Source organism: Apodemus sylvaticus, chromosome 21 (genome assembly GCF_947179515.1).
Source record: "Apodemus sylvaticus chromosome 21, mApoSyl1.1, whole genome shotgun sequence".
Lineage (NCBI taxonomy): Eukaryota > Metazoa > Chordata > Mammalia > Rodentia > Muridae > Apodemus > Apodemus sylvaticus.
In genome coordinates this window covers 2,988,566-3,009,333 of record NC_067492.1, presented here as the reverse complement: position 1 = coordinate 3,009,333, position 20,768 = coordinate 2,988,566, and the positions used below count along the sequence as shown (strand labels likewise).

The 20,768-nt window shown below is 45.2% G+C and overlaps 1 protein-coding gene across 1 annotated transcript in view; it reads left to right on the top strand.

Annotated features, from left to right (window-relative positions):
* Slc35f3 (solute carrier family 35 member F3) overlaps positions 1-20,768 on the top strand; it is a 104,067-nt gene that overhangs the window by 71,129 nt on the left and 12,170 nt on the right. Inside the window, exon 3 of the mRNA XM_052166502.1 lies at positions 20,394-20,613. Within this exon, the coding sequence (XP_052022462.1) occupies positions 20,394-20,613 (220 nt within the window). The remainder of the gene's footprint in view (positions 1-20,393; positions 20,614-20,768) is intronic.

The window sequence follows — 20,768 nt, the reverse complement described above, 5'->3', positions numbered from 1 at the left end:
GAAAGGGTCTGGAGGCCTTGATGGGGCCTCAGGTGGGAGGCAGGCAGTGAGAGGGAAACAGTGCAATAAATACATGGCGATCTAAAGATATGGCATCAGAAGGAGGAGCTTCAGCTTAAAACCTGGAAATGAACTTTATTAAGAGTCAGAATATGAGAGTATGGGGGAGACTACCGAAGTGAGAGGGATGGTATAGGGAGCCAGAGGAGCCTCTTCATAGAGCTCCCTTTAGGGAACACCCTCCCCAAGCAAAATGCCCTGAGCAGCATCCTCAGAACCAATGTCTAGAACAAAGATTGCAAGTTTTGGGGGGAGAGGAATGGTAGTGGAAAGTTTGGATTTTGTGATTTGATTCAGTTCAGTATCTGTGACAAAGAACATGGGAGAGACAGGTTATGAATTGAGAGCTGTCAAGCCACAACACAGACTCCTCCTTAGGTTTGTCCCTGAAAGAGTGTCAGGAGGATGAGGCTGTTTGGGATTGTGGGATATGGCCTAAAGCTGCAGGCCCTTGTTCTATCAGAGCACCACAGGGAAAATCTGTAAGTGCTTGGGAACAGCCTGTCCATGGGGGAGCCCTGCAGGAGAGAGCTGGTAGCTTCATGAAGTAGGCAGGGAAGGAGGGTTGTCCCTTCACCTCCTGATGCCCACAGATGCACAGCCTCAGCAAATACCTGAGAAATACCTCGGACTCCTCGTAAGACAGGGTGCCCTTTTCCATGTCTTACTGTCCCAGCCGGCCCCAGCACTGTCACACTGGGTTGCTGTAGCCAGTCATAACAGACAGATCACAAGGACAAGATAATGTTCAGGCTCCACTGAGAAAGGCCAGACAGCAACAAATATTCACCCGAGTAACAAAATAATAAGTCAGACTAACAGCCTGGGGAACTTGTCTTAGTTACTTGTAGCTGTGATGAACTATTATGCAGACAACAGCTTACGGGAGAAAAGGCTTATCTGGGCTCACAGTTGAAGATTACAGTCCTTCATGGTGGGGAAGCCGCAGTGGCAGAAGCTGGTGATAACTGGCTGCCTTACATCCGCAGCCTGGCAGCAGAGAGAGAAAGGTGTACACCCCAGCCCACCTTGCTGGCTCCAATTCATACAGCTGAGGATCCCAGACCAAGGAATGTCACCACTCACCTAAGTTAACTGATTCAATGCAATCCCCAAAAGCAAACCCTTCCCACCTGTTACTTCTAGACTATTCTAGATCTTGTCAGGCTGACAATGGCACTGTCAGAGAATGTGTAATGGGTAAATCAAGCACGCCCCTGCTCAGTTCAGCAGTAGCTGTGGGGACGATCCAGGCGACCTCACTGAACAAAGCTCCCTGTGGAGCCCAGGAGAACGCCATCGACTTCCACTGAGACACACCCAGTGAGCGCACTGCCCAGCCCCCCTCAAGCATCAGCCTATCCATTGCTAGGAGACAAGCTACAGCAAGGGGAGGGCTTCTCACACAGCTTCTTCAGAAACTGGTCAAATGTGTGCAGCTCTGCTGCCTAGCTCTCCTGTTGGTATTATCCCTGGTGTCTGAAAAATGGCCTTGGGAAAGGACACGCTGAGCTCTGATAGCCTCCAGTTGCAGAGTTATCGGGAAAGCATTCTCTCTGATGAGCTAAATGAACTCCAGTTCTAGTTTGCTTCCTGTTGCCGTGATAAGCATGATGACCCAAAACAGCTTGGGAGGAAAGTGTTTGTTTGGCTTATACTTCCATCTCAGAGTCCATCATACAGGAAAGACTGGGCAGGAACTCAGGCAGGGGAGGGGTGAATGGAAGCTGAGGCCACAGAGGAATGCTGCTTACTGGCTTGCTCCCCATGGCTTGCTAGGCCGGCTTCCTTGTACAACCTAGGACCACCTGTCCATGGGTGGCACCACACGCAGTGGGTTGGACTTTCCCACATCAACTGTTAATTTAAAAAAAAAAAAACAAAGAATGCTCCATAAATATTCCTTCAAGCCAGTCAGATGGAGGCATTTTCTCAATTTTGGGATCCTTTTCCCAGCGGACCCTAGCTTGTGTCAAGTCAACAGGATCTAAGCAGTATAGCCTCTTTCTGCCCATAGCCTTCTAGCTTGTTCTCTGTGGCTCTGATAAACACTGCAGCCAAAAGCAACTCGGGTAGGAAAGGACTTAATTAGATCTCACACATTCAGGGCATCTCCAAGGAAGCCAAGGCAGGAACTCAAGGCAGGACCTAAGACTGGGAAGGAAATCTTACCCGCTTGTTTAGCTTGCTTTTTATACAGCCTAAGACTGCTGTCAGTCTGGGGTTGACTCCGCCCATAGTGGGCTGAGCCTTTTTTTTTTTTTAAACCAACTAGCAATTAAGAAAACTTCTTACAGGGTGACTCTAGGTTTGAATTGAGGGCTGGAGGTAACTATGACACATTGCAAAACTTTCTGATGATACTCCCTGGGGAGACATGAATAAATTTCTATTTACCCCACAAAGGGCAGTGGTGGCAGACCAAAGTATCGGATTTATTGGACTGATGCACATGGTGCGAATGAGGGGGGTTACAGGAACATAAGTGACCCCAAAATTCTGTCCCCTCCTCATCCAGGATGGCAACTTCATGGATGGAAGCTGCATTCTAGAACTTCCTTCTCAGTCAGTTTGCACTTCCTGGTGCAAAAGTCCAGGGACTTTTGCAGTTGGAGGGGTGCAAGATGCTGGATGCCCAGGTAGGGGTAACAAGTCTGTTGCCATTACTACAACCAGGCCAACATGACCTCGACTCTGAACTCTAGATGAAGTAAACATTTAATTCACAGAGGGGAAGACACCATTTGAGGGACAGCAAAAGATATTAACAACCACCTGCCAATGATCCCAGGTGCCAACCAGGCAGGGGTGTCCTACTCCTGCACGCCATGGAAGATCCTGGCTCACCTGTATCGCACTTAGGGGTCACAGCCTGTGCCCCAAGTCACACATAACCACCCATCCTCAATGAGCTGACAGAATGAGCAGAATTGATAATGGAAAGCAGAAAAAGATTAACTCAACATGGCCACATTGAGACGAAGAAGACAACAGAGAACCAGGAGACCCAAATCTGTCTTTGAAGTTCTTTTTTTCCTGTGTTCTTTGTTTACATTCCATATGATTTTCCCTTTCCCAGTTCTCCCTTCCCCATAAATCCCATAAGCCCTCATTCCTCTGCTCCACTCATTCCCCAATCAACCCCCTCTTCTCTGTCCTGGCAATCCCCTACAATGCTGTATCAAGCCTTTCTAGGACCAGGGCCCTCTCCTTCCTTTTCTTGGGAATGATTTGATATGTGAGTTGTGTCTTGGGTATTCAGAACTTCTGGGCTAATATCCACTCACCAGTGACTGCATTCCATGTGTGTTCTTTTGTGAATGAGTTACCTCACTTAGTATGATATTTTCCAGTTCTAACCATTTGCCTAAGTATTTCATGAATTCATTGTTTTTAATTGATGAGTAGTATTCCATTGTATAAATATACCACATTTTCTGTATCCATTCCTCCACTGAGGGACATCTGGGTTCTTTCCAGCTTCTGGTTATTCTAAATAAGGCTGCTATGAACATAGTGGAACATGTGTCCTTATTGCATGATGGGGAATCCTCTGGGTATATGCCCAGGAGTGATATAGCAGGGTCCTCCGGAAGTGTCATGCCCAGTTTTCTAAGGAACCGCCAGACTGATTTCCGGAGATATATACAAAGAATTCAAGAAGTTAGACCCCAGAAAACCAAATTTAAAAAATGGGATACAGAGCTAAACAAAGAATTTTCACCTGAAGAACTTCGGATGGCTGAGAAGCACCTTAAGAAATGTTCAACATCATTAGTCATTAGGGAAATGCAAATCAAAACCCTGAGATTTCACCTCACACCAGTCAGAATGGCTAATGTTAAAAACTCAGGAGACAATGGGTGTTGGCAAGGATGTGGAGAAAGAGGAACACTCCTCCACTGCTGGTAGGATTGCAAGATGTCTTTGGAGTTCTTTTTTTTTAATGTTTTTATTTTCTATATTCTTTGTTTACATTCCAAATGATTTCCCCTTTCCCAGATCCCCCCTCCCCATATGTCCCATAAACCTTCTTCTCTCCATCCATTCTCCAATCACCTCCCTCCTTTTTCTCTGTCCTTATATTCCTCTCCAATGCTAGATCAATCCTTTCCAGGATCAGGACCCTCTCCATACTTCTTCATGGGAGTCATTTGTTATGTGATTTGTGCCTTGGGTATTCAGAGCTTCTGGGCTAATTAATATCCACTTATCAGAGATTGCATTCCATGTGTATTCTTTTGTGTGATTGGGTTACCTCACTTAGGATGATATTTTCCAGATCAAACCATTTGCCTAAAAATTTTGTGAATTCATTGTTTCTAATTGCTGAGTAGTATTCCATTGTGTAAATATACCACATTTTCTGTATCCATTCCTCCTTTGAGGGACATCTGGGTTCTTTCCAGCTTCTGGATATTATAAATAAGGCTGCTATGAACATAATGGAGCATGTGTCTTTATTGCATGCCAGGGAATCCTTTGGGTATATGCCCAGGAGAGGTATAGCAGGATCCAGTTTTCTGAGGAACCACCAGACTGATTTCCAAAGTGGTTGTACCATCTTACAGCCCCACCAGCAGTGGAGGAGTGTTCCTCTTTCTCCACATCCTCGCCAACACCTGCTGTCTCCTGAGTTTTTGACCTTAGCCATTCTGACTGGTGTAAGGTGAAATCTCAGGGTTGTTTTGATCCGCATTTCCCTAATGACTAATGATGTTGAGCACTTCTTAAGGTGCCTCTCGGCCATCCGAATTTCTTCAGGTGAAAATTCTTTGTTAAGATCTGTACCCCATTTTTAATAGGGTTATTTGGTTCGATGGGGTCTAACTTCTTGAGTTCTTTGTATATATTGGATATTAGCCCTCTATCAGATGTGGGGTTGGTGAATATCCTTTCCCAATTTGATGGTTGCCGTTTTGTCCTTTTAACAGTGTCCTTTGCCTTACAGAAACTTTGTAATTTTATGAGGTCCCATTTGTCAATTCTTGATCTTAAAGCATAAGCTATTGGTGATCTGTTCAGGAACTTTTCCCCTGTGCCCATGTCCTCAAGGGTCTTCCCCAGTTTCTTTTTTATTAGTTTCAGTGTGTCTGGTTTTACATGGAGGTCCTTGATCCACTTGGAGTGAAGTTTAGTACATGGAGATAAGAATGGATCAATTCTCATTCTTCTGCATGCTGACCTCCAATTGATCCAGCACCATTTGTTGAAAAGGCTATCTTTTTTCCACTGGATGTTTTTGGCTCCTTTGTCAAAGATCAAGTGACCATAGGTGTGTGGATTCATTTCTGGATCTTCAATTCTATTCCATTGGTCTACTTGTCTGTCACTGTGCCAATACCATGCAGTTTTTAACACTATTGCTCTGTAGTATTGCTTGAAGTCAGGGATACTGATTCCCCCAGAATTTCTTTTGTTGTTGAGAATAGTTTTAGCTATCCTGGGTTTCTTGTTATTCCAGATGAATTTGAGAATTGCTTTTTCTAACTCTGTGAAGAACTGAGTTGGGATTTTGATGGGGATTGCATTGAATCTGTAGATCGCTTTTGGCAAGATGGCCATTTCAACTATATTAATCCTGCCAATCCATGAGCATGGCAGATTTTTCCATTTTCTGAGGTCTTCTTCAATTTCCTTCTTCAGAGACCTGAAGTTCTTGTCATATAGATCTTTCACTTGTTTGGTTAGAGTCACACCAAGATATTTTATATTGTTTGTGGCTATTGTGAAGGGTGTCATTTCCCTAACTTCTTTCTCAGCCTGCTTATCCTTTGAGTATAGGAAGACAACTGATTTGCTTGAGTTGATTTTATAACCAGCCACTTTGCTGAAGTTGTTTATCAGCTGTAGGAGTTCTCTGGTGGAGGTTTTCAGGTCACTTAGGTAGACTATCATGTCATCTGCAAATAGTGATAATTTGACTCCTTCCTTTTCAATTTGTATCCCCTTGACCTCCTTATGTTGTCTAATTGCTCTAGCTAGAACTTCAAGTACTATATTGAAAAGATATGGAGAGAGAGGACAGCCTTGTCTAGTCCCTGATTTTAGTGGGATTGCTTCAAGTTTCTCTCCATTTAGTTTGATGTTGGCTATCGGTTTGCTGTATATTGCTTTAACGATCCACCATGATCAAGTAGGCTTCATCCCAGAGATGCAGGGATGGTTCAATACAAGGAAATCCATCAATGCTATCCACTACATAAACAAACTCAAAGAAAAAAACCATATGATCATCTCATTAAATGCAGAAAAAACATTTGACAAAATCCAGCATCCTTTCATGCTAAAAGTCTTGGAAAGAACAGGAATTCAAGGCCCATGTCTTTGGAGTTCTTAAGTGAGATAAAGGTTTAGATAGAGGGTCAAGGAGCTGCACACCTAAGCAGTGTCAGTCAAGGTTGGCCCCGCCCACCACTGAACTTCGGCTTCAATCGCATCCTGCAAGGTGATCTGACAAGTTGCTAGACCTGTGTGAAATGTATTTCTGAGAGACAAGTTCCCTTCTGACTGGCACCTTTTCCTTCTTCAGCGTGATATTCCTGGGGAAGTTCTCATGTCTGTGGGTCCATTGTTTCAAGAGTCTCTTCTGAATATCTTCATTTCTGCCAGTCTAGTTACAATCCCGCCATTCCTATGAGGTCTAAGCTCCAACATCTTCCAGAGGAACCTAGCTGAGATGAAGATGCTGTGGCTGGTGGGTTATGAGATTGCATCCTGAGCAGCACTTTCCAGCTCAGGAGACTACAGTGAATTCACTGAGGTGGAAGTAGCTAAAAAGGCAACAAAATACAGTGAAAACCCAGCGGCTCCCATCACGTGGGATCCACTGAGCAAGATTGGGGTTAGTGTCCCTCTGTGTGGCAGAGATGGGCTTTGTGAAAGCAGTGGGGATGCTCTCCCAAGCCACCTGTTTCATATCAGAACTAACAGCTGTCACTACGGCTCATCGCCAGCCTCTACAGGAGAGAAAACCCATCTTTTAGGAGAGGCTCTGATGGTCTTTCTGCTTTATAAGAGCCCCTGTGTTTGATATCACTGAATTAAATAGGCCATCACAGGCAAGGGTCCTCAGAAGGTATCTATCCAAGATGCTGGTCCCCAGAATGGGCAAAGTGACACCAAGCATAGAGATGCTGGTTCTATTCTGCAGTGCAGCTCCTTCTGATCAGGCTCTGAAGGTCTGCCTGCCAGAAATCATGTTCAGGTTCAGTTACTTCATGGGAAAGGAAAACAAGAGCAATCACCCCTCAGAAATGAGCTTTATTGGAAGCTAGCTAGCTACTGCCTTGCAACTGTGGGAACCTATGACTCTGCCTTGACATAGGAGAGCACTGTGGGGGATGGAGTGTCATCATGTCAGAGAAATGGTGGTTGTGAAATGACAGGCTTCCTGTTAAAATCTGGAGGGGGGATTCAAATGAAAGAGTAAGAGAGATTGATTCCAGATGCAGTGTGATGGGCAGCCTGAAGCCAGGAGGGGGGCAAGCATGCATGACAGCTAGAGGGTCTGTGCTCTAACACCGCAGGTGGACCCCTTCAGACAACATGCTAGTGACGTTTATGCAAATGGGAGTGATGGGCAGCTTTTGTATTTGATGCCTTAGTCTTCTCTTCTGATGTAGAACATCATTTCACCTAGACCTACAAAGATGATCTGAAGCCCGTGCCAATGATGCTCAAGAGCAGGGCACCCCACTGGTCTCTCTAACCCACTGGACTCTCTTGCTGACTGGTTGAGTCTCTCACCGTTCATCTCAACAGCCTTATAGCTAAGGCTAGAACAATCTCAGTTTTGCTAGAATGGGCTGCAAATGTCCTGAGCTTGCATCTTTGTTGGAGTGTTTGCTTGCTCACATTTCGGTGGACTAAGAGACTATAAACAAAATGTATTGGGAAGGAACTTGAACAGACCTTCTTTAAAGAAAACATACAGAAAATCAGGAGATCCATGAAAGGGTTTCCATTTGTGATAGCTATTCTCCTCCACCTTTTTTTACATTTCCCTGTATATGTACTGTGTGTGTGTGTGTGTGTGTGTGTGTGTGTGTTCACATGCATGTGGAGGCCCTGGGTTGATGTCAGTAATAATCATGGATGACTCTTCCACCATGTTCACTGAGGCACGGTCTTTCAATCAAGTCCAGGGCTCGCCCATGTGGCTAATCTTGCTAGCCAGCTCTCTCTGGGGATCCCCTGTCCCCACAGGTGGGCAACCATGTACATTTCACATGGGCCTTGGGGATTTGAACATGTGTTTTAACCACTGAGCTCCCTCCCCAGCCACGGTTGCTCTTGAGTGACAACTTGAAAGGATCTGGGATCAACTAAGAGGAAGGCCTCTGGACTAGATTGTGTATGTGTGTGTGTGTGTGTGTGGGGGGGGGTGTTCCTAGAAGGATTAATTGAAGATAGGCCCCCTGCAGAGTGAGTGACACCTGCAGCTGTGGGAGGTGAAAAGCAGGGCCTCGCTTGCCTGTCAGCATTTGCCCTTGTGAGAGCATCTTCCTGTTGCTGCGGCCCTGTCCTCCTTTGCTGGCATGGGAACCCAGTTCTTCCATCTTCCTTCCAGCATATAGCTCTCCGGGAACCCAATGGGTCTCCAGAACCAGATCTGAGTTTTGAGGCATGCAGTCTTGTGTGTTGAGCGATACCAGTTTCTTAGCCTTCAGTGTGAGAGAGCTGTGGTTAAACTCCTAGCCTATATTATGCAAGACAGTCTATTAAATCCCTTTGTAATATACCCTCACCCTATCTATCAGTTCTGCTCTGCTAGAGAACCTTAACTGGAGAAAGACATGACTAATCATTGCAGTTACAAATTAAAACCACAAAGAGGGGATTGGCAAGATGACTCAGAAGTTAAGAGCACTTGTTACTCTTGCAGAGGACCTGGGATCAGTTCCCAGCACGTGGCAGCTCACGACCACCTGTAATTCCCATGCCAGATCCAATGCCTTTTCCTGATCTCCAAGGGCACTGCAGGCACATAGTGCACAGACATACAGGCATACGATGTACAGACATACACTCACACACATAAAATAAAATGTTTAAGTATCTTCTGCTAGGGGTAGTGTTGTACATTTTAATCCCAGGGGATCTCTGTGAGTTTAGGGTCAGTCTTGTCTACATAGTGAGTTCCAGGCCTGCCAAGGCTACACAGGGAGAGCCTATGAAGAAATAAACAAACCTCCAAAAGTAAAACAACAAAAAAAAAACAAGGATCTACAAGGATTTTATACCTAAAACAAAATACACCAAAAGTCTATAATCTTATACCCATCAGAATAGCTGTTGAAAGAAAGCACAAGACAATAAATGTTGGCATTATTTCACACTTTTGGTAGGAATATAAATTAATACAGCCACTATGGAAAACAGGAGATTTCTCAAAAACAAAAGTAGAAACTACTCTATGGTCCAGCAACCCTAATCCTGGGAAGTAGGTATTGAATTGAAATCCATATGTTGAAGATGCAGCTGTGTTCCTGTGTTCCTGTGTTCCTGCAATGCTCCTCAATGGGCCAGAAACAGAAGCAGCTCCTATCCTTGAAGGGCATTGTGCTCAGTAAAATAAGGTAACCCCAGAAGGACAAATATTACATGGTCCTAATTATATAGAGAAATTAAAATGGACAAACACATGCAAACTATAGGAAGGTGGTTTACAGGAGCTGGCAGTTTTAGGAGCTAAGGACAGAAGAAAAGTTAGCCAAAAGTTACAAGACTTCAAGTTCATCCAATGCACGGTACAGTATAGTCAGCAGTACTGTTTGGTTAAGAAGTTATGTTCTCTCATGTTGTGTGTGTGTATACTAGATATCTACATAGGAATATGTCTATCTACATCTGTATCTACACGAGAGTATATATGCATACGTATATGTCTATCCATATGTATATGTATGTATGTGCATGTGTATGTATATGTAGGAACCCACATTCTTTCTACTATTCCAGCCTGTGAGTTTTTGCTACCCAGACTATGCTGCTACCTCCTCAGAGTCCCAAAATGTTAGCTGCTTGAACAGAGGGGACAGGTCTATGGCAGTCAAAGGAACACCCCTCTGAGAAGAATTACATACATTGGAAAGCAAATATTTTCACGAAAGTTATTTGAGGGCACCAAAGAAAAAGTCCAGCCAGGACTTGAACACCAAGACCCTGAGTGGAGGGAAGCGCGGAGCGGGTCTCACATCTGCCGCTGCTCTTTCCTCTTGCAGACTTTCCCTGTTCACAGAGTGGATCTGCTGAGCCAAACAGAACGCATTAGCCAAGACCATGTGACACACATTGAGAGCAGAAGACAGATCCAGAAACTTATTGATGTCCGCATGGCCGTGGGTCAAGACCCATTAAAGATCCCAGCAGGAAAGAGCCCACCTGAACCCAGCTTCTTCCTGAAGTTACCCCACAGGCACCCCCTGATGCCTGAGTCATGGAGAGCTGGGGTCAGACGCAGAGACCAAGCAGAAAGGCTCCGCCAATCTTTACTTTGGTAGTTTCATGCTCCTGGGGAAAAAACTGGACTTCAGACCCATCCAGCAGGAGAGATATTGGTAAGAAACCGTTGCTTTTGGTAGCAACTGTTCACTGATAGAGCTGTGAGCTAAGAGTAAAAGATATCAGAGAGGAAGAGATGCACATGAGCTAGTTGAAGTAGTGGCGCCTTCATGCCAAAATAATAAACAAATGAAGGAACCAATCAATCTGAAACCTAAGAAAGTAGCATCAGTTACATACATCATATGATTTTCATAATTAGCTTTCATCATTTTCTAAAAGCATAAATCTTGAAAGAAATGCTGGACCTGATGATCAAATAATAAGCCAAGATAAACTAGGACTTAGAAGCAGAGCCAGAGATACCCTTAATTTTGGGGCTGTTACATGAAGACTATGGAGTGACTTTAACTAATTTACTCACGTGAACACACACAAACATGAAGACTTTCACCAGACAACTTTGGAAAATGATAAATGCTAGAAGTGAAAAAGCACAGTGACACAGATTTAAAGTGTGGACTTAACAGCAGGTTAGACACAGCAAAAGTGAGGATTCATAAGCTGGAAAATCACTAGACGTATTCAGGCTGAACCATCGATGAGGGTGGAAATGCTAAAGAGACGCAGATATACATAGAGGGAGCTCGTGTGTCACCAGAATCCCAGGAGTAAATGAGGAGAGAGAATACTCTGGCCACGAAGTGCCCAAAGCTGATGGAAGACATCAGGCCCTGGGTTCGTAGATACCCACTGTGGGAGTAAAGAACACATTGTAGCATTATACCAAAGCAAAGAACATACAAAATGCTAAAGATAAGCTAACTAAAACACAACCTAGTCATCAAAAAGGGCAAAAAGGAGAAATTGTACAGACGTTTCAACAGAAAGACTGGAAACAAGAAGAAGATACAATGTTAAATTCAAAGGGCCAAAAGCTTCTGTGAGCCTGGAATTCTGCGTGAATTCCCAGTGGAGTTAGCCTTTAAGAAAAGAAGACAGAATGGAGAGCTGTCTCAGTGATCAGGAGCACCTGCTGCTCTTCCAGGGCCAGAGTTGAGTTCCCAGCACCCATGTCTGGTGGCTCCAGCTCCAGAGGATCCAACACCCCCTTTTGACCTCCACAGGCACCTGTATTTACATTCACACACAAATACACAAACCAAAAAATAAATAAATAAAATAAATGTTCAAATAAGGAGAAGGCAAAACAATGATGCTTTCAGGAAAATTGGTCCACACTGTCTTAGGGTTTCTTAGTTAGGAGTGTCTTAGTTAGGGTTTTACTGCTGTGAGTAGATACCATGACCTAGGCAACATTATATATTATTGTCTTATGAGGACAACATTTAATTGGGGCTGGCTTACAGATTCAGAGGTTCAGTCCACTATCATCAAGGCGGAAGCATGGCAGCATCCAGGCAGGCATGGTGCAGGAAGAGTTGAGAGTTCTATGTCTTCATCTGAAGGCTGCTAGTGGGAGACTGACTTCCAGGCAGCTAGGATGGGGCTCTTAAAACCCATGTCCACACTGACACACCTACTCCAACAAGGCCACACCTTCTAATAGTGCCACTCCCTGGGCTGAGCATAAACAAACTATAACAAGCAGGCATGCTTAAAGAGATTCTCCTGGAAGAAAGAATGGTCCCAGATGGGTCAATGATGATGTGTCTCAAGTTTAAGAATATGTAGAATAAAAATCCATACCGTGAATGGCCCAAAATTTAACAAGGAAGCATCAGATGAAGTAGGAGTGCTATGAAGTGCTTTAATTGCCCAAGTGATAAAAATCATAAGATATTCTACAGCCATACAATGGACTGAAGCCTATCTTTATAAAAGAAGGATATTCCAGTACTGTTTGTCCCTTGGCTGACCCTTCAAGATGTATGTGACAAACACCTTCCATTTCTATAAGGTCCTAAGGTCGTTGAATTTGGAAGCAGGTGTAGCACAGTGGTCTCTTGACAAGAAAAGAGAGCAAGAACATTCTTGCTTCATGGGTTCAGAGTTCAAGGCAAGACATGAAAAAGTTCTAGGAGTCAGTTACACAGCGACATGAGCACACTTGACACTCTTAAGCTATATTGTACAGAAATGAGTAAGAGGGTAAAAATCACAGGAGAGCCCATCTGGATACAAGCATATGAGAACTGCGTAGAAAAATTAAACATCCCACAATTGTATATATGCAGTTGTATACACATTTATTAAATTAAATATCCTACTGTTGTATATATACAGTTGTATACACATTTAGCAAATTAAATATCCTACAGTTGTATACATGTTTAGTAACTGTGACTCATATTTCTTTCTTTCTTTTTTTTTTTTTTGATAAAGTTTCCGGTGATCTTATTCTTCAGGATCTCAAAAGTTAAGCAGAATCACTTTATAGTCCTGGGACTGATGAGTACCAGGTGGTGCCTGATAGGTTATTTCCCCACCTGTGAAATGAGCCAATTCAAGACAGATCAGATTATATTAAAGGCAGGTTTATTGCAAAGCTGTTTGCTGGCCCAAAGGATGAGGCCAGAGAGTTACCATGGAGGGGAGGGGTCAGGGAGAAGAGAAAGAGAGATAGGGCTCAGAGAGAGGAGAAAGAAGAGAAGAAGGAGGAGGAGGAGGTGGTAGTGGTAGTGAAGGAGAGAACAAAATGTCTGGCTTATATAGAGAGGAACCTCTGGGGGAGGGGCAGAGCCCTGGGCTGGAAAGTTGAAGTTTTGGATAAGCTAGATAGGAATTAAGGAATCCTGGGAGGAGTTGGAGGCCAGGTCTGCTTTGATAGGTAAAATATACACATCAGTCCCTTGTCCCGGGGACGGTGCCATTTACTTGTGGTGGTTACACAGATGCAGTGCTGCTGTTAAAACCAGTCCTGCTCCGTGGCGAATCACATTGTGGGAATCATGTCCTTCTCAGGACATGCCTGGTGATGTGCCTGGAATGTTTGCAGAAGGTGATGGAACCCTCAATCTGTTTGTTTTGCAGTACTTTAGTCTTCCTGGACTGCAGTGTGCTTGGTTGCAGATGGTAGACTAGATTGGGCTCTGGTGGTAGCCCAAGTGAGGACAGTGGTGTGGACCTGGACTGTGGCCGTGGGTATAAAATACTTAAGAACAATAAGCATCAGGACTTGGTGATAACTTTGATGTGAGGAAAGAAAGGGAGAAGCTAAGAGTGAATCCAGATTGGCTGGTCTGGATCAGAACGTGATCCATGCTACCACCATCTAAGTGAGGTTTGCAAGAGGGAGTGCTGGGCTCTCCAGAAAGCTGGATTTAAGGTGCTGGGGTGTCCAAACACTAAACTGGCTGAAGAAACCAGCTGGACTCTGGCCCCACAGAATAGGTAAAAGTGTTCCCTGTTTATTCAGAGAGTAAACTGAGGCTGTAGAGAGAAGCCTGGAGAAATACCTCCAGGTAGACGGACATAGGAGGCCAAGCAGATGGAACACTGCCTTCAAAGGGCAGAAGGTACACATGAAGCTGGACATAGAGGGACATAGGAGGCCAAGCAGATGGAACACTGCCTCCAAAGGGCAGAAGGTACACATGAAGCTGGAGCTGAAATGTAGGGGGGAGTCTTGGGGAGGGAGCTAAGTTGGAAGCCAAGAGGGCACCCTGGGAAGTGATATCAGAGGCTTCCAAGTGTCCCTTGGAATCAACGATGTGGAGATTAGGAGTGGCTCTCAGGGTCTGGTGAGCAGGGGTATGCACTGGGTTAGGGCTGCCAGAGAATGACAGAGGAGAGGTGAGTGAGTGAGTGAAGAGGGGAGAGCAGGCTAAGGCGGACTGACACCTGCTTTGCTGTGGTATCTCGAGGTGGAGGGGGTGGATGCACTGAGGTGGGAAAGCTAAGAAGGGGAGGATGATGGGAAATCACTGAAGGGCAGCACAGGCTGTGGGGCTCCACACTCATATCTCTTACATCCAAACAGGTCCTTCATTCTCCCTGGGTCACAGCATCTGATCATACTCTCCCTCTCTTCCTCCCCACTCCCTACTCTCCCCTGACTTCAACCATACTCCTCGGAGCTACCTAAGAGTACACTATGTCAGCCTCCACCACAGAGACCCGAACCCTCCCCAATGTGGTTTTAAATAATTTATATTTTCAATGAGTACATTGACATACTTTATAAACCAAAAGAGTAGTGTAGGAGGTGCTTAGGTAAACAGTGCCTCCTGCCCCATGCCTGCTTACGCCAAGCTCACCCCTCCCTGTTTCGGAAGCCTTGTAGAAACTCACTCCTGATGCTTGGTTAAATTAGCTCAATGAAGTTCTTTGAGCCTTTCTTAAATATACTGGCTTCTGTGCCACCACACCCTGCTTACCCCAATTCCATTTCCTCCAAAATAATGATATCTCAAGATGGGGTTAAAGGTGCTTTTATTATCTTGAGCATTCTGAGGTTGTCTACTGACTACTTCCCTTCACAAAGAACCCTGCATTTCTCCTGCAGAAATGTTTGTCTTCAAAAGAAATTCTAATTTGTCTTGCTATTTTTCCGACAGCCTCTCAGAAACATACGGTTATTTCCCCTGATCTCGATTAGCAAGCCTGCCCTGGGCTCTGCCCTTGCAGCAGATACTCCTCAAGCACGAGCTAGCTACTCTTCTGTCTGCATTGCCTGCTGTTGCTACTGTCCCTGCCTGCTGCTGCTGCCTCTGCCTGCTGCTGATGCTGCCCCTGCCTGCTGCTGCTACACTTGCCTGCCCCTGCTACTGCACCTGCCTGCTGCTGCGCCTGCCTGCCTGCCCCTGCTGTTGCACCTACCTGCCCCTGCTGCTGTACCTGCCTGCCCCTGCTGCTGCACCTACCTGCCCCGCTGCACAGTCTGCTGCTGCAATGTTTCCTTGATGTTGAAGGCATCTGTGGCTGTCTAGCTTCTGTTTTTGTTGTTGAAATGCGCATTCCTATTATGGTTTCCTATCCCAGTGTATTTTGTTGCTTTCATTTGTTTTCTTGGGTTGTGTTCTCACTTTGTAGCCCACACAGGCCTCACACTAATGTCCCTCAAGTGCTATCACACAGACATACCCCTATCTTTGCCCCTCAAGTGCTATCACCCAGGTGTGCCCCACCATGTCTAGCTTCCCCATTGGAGGCTTAAAAAATCACATCTTTATGCCTTTATTTCAGAAATGTGTGTCTTGTGTAGTTCTCTATTGTTGCTCGGTGCCTGGGGGGCGGGCCACCGTGCCATGTAGCTCCGTGTCCTCCAGTTCTCTGGGCTCTCACCCCACTTCCCTGTCATTTCCTCGACTTCATTTCGCTGTTTCTTCTTCTAGCTGCATCTCTGGCTTAACACCTTTGGGCTTTCTGCTGTATCTCCCAATTTCACTTTCATTTTGTGGAAGATCATTTATATTCCAACTCTATTGGTTTTTAAATGTGTTTGTCTTCCGTTTAGTTTCCAAGATCACTTTCTTTTTCACTTCATGTTTCATAAATACAATTTATTTCCTTATCTGTTCAGCTACCTGGGTGAACCATTCCAGGTTCAGTTAAGACGTTGCGTCTTTTGTGGCACCTTTATGCTGGGCATAATTTCTGTGGCATCTTTGTATTCTGCTCGTGGGCTGTCTGTTATATTGTCATATGTAGACTTGTTCTGCTTCCCACTGACGGGGTGAGTCTTACCCTCCCAACTGTACCATATGAGGGATCTGGACTGCTCTTAAAAATTAAAGTAACTGATTTTAAATCTTTGATGGAAGAATTGAAACTCAAGATAATTCCCTGTAAAATAAAACCAAGATAAAGAGGAAAAGGACAGAAAACAAAATAGATCAAGAAGTCCCAGCTGTAACCCCAATGTTAAATTAAAAGGAGCCCCAGAAAGTGGCAGGGGAAATATGCAGGAAAAAATGCAAAAGAAATGAAGGGAGTGTCTTAACTTAAAACAAATGTTTGTTTAATTTGAGGAGTTTACTTCGGGGGCTGGTGGGGGAGTGGGCTGGAAATATGGGGCACCGGTTAGAAGCACTTGCTGCTCTTGCGCAGGACCTGAGTTCAGCTCCCACCACCCACATCAGATGTCTCCAGCTCCAGAGGGTCCAATGCCCTCTTTTGACCTCTGTGTACATCCACATGTACACACTTGCACACGCACACGCGCGCGCGCGCGCACACACATACACTTCTTGTATTGCCTATATTTCATTGGTTCATGAAACACTGAACCAAATTCAGTAGTTGACATACCCAGAACAGTTGTCACAGCCAGAGTCATAAACAAGCACACCACAATGTTGGTTATCCTCTGACTTGCATGGTAGGATCTGAAGGAACCTGGATGCACTGCAAAGCCATCCTCCTGCCTGCCTCTAGTTCAGAGCATCAATGAGAGGAAGGGATGAAAGATGTTCTACACAGTTATGTGGATGGATGGCCATCAGGAGATCACTCAGTGTGAACCAAGAGGAATCTGTGATCGAAGTGGATTTCTGCCCCCTCCCCCAGCTCACCTGGGTCCCCTTGCAGTTAGAGGCAAACACAGGTGAACCAGCGGGCATGGATTAGTGTTCAGTCCTTGGTCTTAGTAGAACCAAGGTCTGCCAAGCTGAACTGCCCCTTCTGACATGAATCCTGAGTCCACGATGACTCTGCCAGGCCCACAGATGCAGAACCCTTGTACTTCTACTTCCTGTCAAGGACCCACTCAGCACCACCTTTCCTGCAGCTTGGGAAGTCAGTCTGTTTATGCCTTCCCTTCCTCCATGTTTCCACTACTGTCAGTATTTTGGAGATTTGCAAAGAGTATGTATGCTGTCCAGCTGGCTTTGAATGGCCATGATACAGCATGAATCGTGCTTTGTAAAACACACACACACACACACACACACACACATATACACACACACACACACTCACACACACACACACAGAGTCTTGAGCAGTGGATTGTGGACTTTTAGCACCCTGTCTTAATTACATTCACATGTTGTGTCAACCAAAATCTCTGATAGGCACAGCTCAGTTCACTGCTGCAGAAGGATCCAATACATCATGGTGGAGCAGGCATGACAAAACCTGGGATTAAGGTGATTCAGGCCTTGATGGATCAGGAAGCAGCGCGTGTGAGGCAGGAGCCAGGGGCTGGGTATGGCTTCCCAGACCCATCCTTGTGACCTGCTCACAGCAGCTAGCCCTACTTCCTCAAGGTCTCTCAGCCTCCCCGTTCCTCCACTGGCTAAGGAACGAACAGTGTGAGCCTGCTAGAGACCTTTGAGATTTGCCATAACGTGGTGATCCCTTATGAAGTACAGAACATGAGTTTGTATTCACACCAGGACAAAACCTGTGACCTTGTTGGTGTAGTCATGAAAATGTGTAACAGCCAGCATGACAGACATGAAGGAAGTTGTCATCTTCCTGCAGGGGCCCATAGGGGCTTGATCAACACCACAGAGCGTGAAGTGGGAGCACTATAACGTCTCACAGCAGACACCAGCCTTTGAGGAAGAAGGAACTAGAATGGAAGTAATGACATCGATCACTTTGTAGCCTGTTTAGGAACTGGAACATTCCACTTGGTACTGGCATGTGGAGAAGCCACATGGGACTCCTAGGCTCAGCACAAGTGGCAAAACTCCGTCATGTTCTTCGAATGGGAAATGCTATTCCTCCCATCCCTGCCTCACAGGACCTCAGTTCCCTCCCAAATGATTTTTCTGTTTCTTCCATGACTACTTCATAGTTTACCAGGAAACAACACAACCTGCATTTTAGATTGCTTATTAGAAAAAAGTAACAAAATTAAATTCAAAGAACTATCAAATCTCCTTTGACTCCTGGTTTTAATTTTCTTCTATTGCTGGTTTTTAATACTACGTGACTCCAGGAAGACTACTCCCCACTCTAGTGTACTCAGTATTTGGCTAGTGATGTCTTTTCTTAAGCTCTGTAAGTAAGCCCTGAATCTACTTCTAAGTCACAGGCCAGCTACCTTCCTTTCTGGCCAGCTGCCATAGAACTACACCACATCTGTGCGCCTGGACCAGGGATCTCTGGTTACAGTAATTGCTGAATCTTTCTCACCAGGGTCTTCGTTCCCAGACAACCATGCCTCAGCGCCCCTCTCCGCAGGCTCTGTCCTTGTTTATCACCCCCGGGCCTCCCCGCCCTCCTCTTTCACTGACTGTGAAAGAAAGGCGGGCTTTGCTTTTCTTAAACATTTTTAAAATACCAGTGAACTGTCCTTGGAAAATCTGGAATTGTCGGAAAGATTTCTTCTGAAGTGTGTACCGACTGGTGCCATCCTGTAAGACCCTGCTCTGCTGGATGACCTGGCTGCTTCTGTTCTGTGTAGGCTTAGTGAAGGGGAGACATGAACGTTCACATGATAGTATAAAGAAGGGAGAAGATTCGCAGATAGTTCAAAGTATTTGTATTACAGCCAGAATGTATCCATGTACTCAAAAACTGCTCATCCAGTGGCTGGAAAGATGCCTCGGTAGTCATGAATGTTTGCTGCATCTACAAAGGACCCAAGCTCAGTTCCCAGCATCCTTATAAGGGAGCTTACAGGGCTGGAGGGATGGCTCAGTGGTTAAGAGCACTGACTGCTCTTTTGAAGGTCCTGAGTTCAAATCCCAGCCACTGCTTGGTGGCTCACAACCATCTATAAAAGAGATCTGATGCCCTCTTCTGGTGTGTCTGAACAGACAGCTACAGTATACTTATATATAATAAATAAATAAATCTTTTAAAAAGGAAGAAGGAGGATGAGGAGTCTCATCCTTACAACTGCGTCTAACTCTAGCTTCTAGAGATCTGACACTCTTTTCTGGCCTCCATGGGCATTTGCACAAAACCCACACAGGCATGCCTGTACACACACACACACACACACACACACACACAAAGTCAAATAAATATTTCTACAGCACATCTCTCTCCCTAACCACAAAAGCAAAGTATCCAGTTTTATTCACCACCTTTCCCATCAAAAAAGACAAATAAAAATGCTCTAGCCCACACCAGGGTGCTCCAGCCTCTATACATTGTGACTTGATATTCTCATCCACAATGCTCACCCTTGAAAAAACCACACAGTCAAGCTGCAAAGTGAATCTCAGTGTTTAAGTTTACAACTCTATGTTGAGGCTGCAGCCTGTGGGTCATGGGTCAGACGCTATGGCGTCTTCTGGCAGTGGCTTCCTTCTTCCACTTGAAAGTTACCAAACTCCTCAGTCAGCTCCTGTGGACTTGAGTCTCTGGGTCAGATAGTCCTGGCACACCTGCCATGAAAGCTGTCGGCTCCAAGCTTGGAGTAAGCAAAAGGGACAACTGTATGTGACATCATGCCACAGTGTGGGGCAGCTCACAGTCACCTCTCACTCCAGCTGCAGGGAACTTAGCATCCCCTCTGGCCTCTGCAGGCACACGGGCACACATATGCATCGATAAATAATAAAAATAATAGCAAGTAGGACACCTTTTTATGTTTTCTTTTCTGATTTTGGTTTTGTTTTGTTTTTCTCCCTTTGAGGCAGGATCTCAAGTAGCCCAAGTTGGCTTCAAACTTGCTATGTATGGAGGATGACTTTGAATCTATAATTCTCCCTCTACCTCTCAAGTGCTGGAATTACAGGGTTGTGCCTGCAGGGCTGGGGATGGAACCCAGGACTTCTTGCATGCTAGGCAAACACTCCACCAACTGAACCACATGCCCCCACCCTGTTAATTTCTCTTTTGCTTATTATCTGAGTAGAAGGTAAGTCATGGTCTGTGTGAACCCAAGATGATAACTCTCTCTCTCTCTCTCTCTCTCTCTCTCTCTCTCTCTCTCTCTCTCTCCTCCACTCCTATTTTAGGGAATGCTGTCGGTTTTTTGGAGACAATGGCTTGACTTTGAAAGTGTTCTTTACCAAGGCGGCACCTTTTGGTGTTCTTTGGACTCTCACAAACTACCTATACCTACACGCAATAAAGAAGATAAACGCCACAGACGTCTCCGTCCTGTTCTGCTGCAACAAATCATTTGTTTTCTTGCTGTCGTGGATTGTTCTCAGGGACAGATTCATGGGAGTGAGGGTAAGTTCCTGATTATCTGTCTTCCCCCTCTCCGTCATGCCAAGCAGAGCCCGCCCTGTCCGTTGGCTCCCTGTGCTCCATGCAAGCATCAGCTGCTGACTGATGTCCTTCTGATTCTCAGAAGGGCACCGTTCTTGCTATGGCTTGCAAGCCTT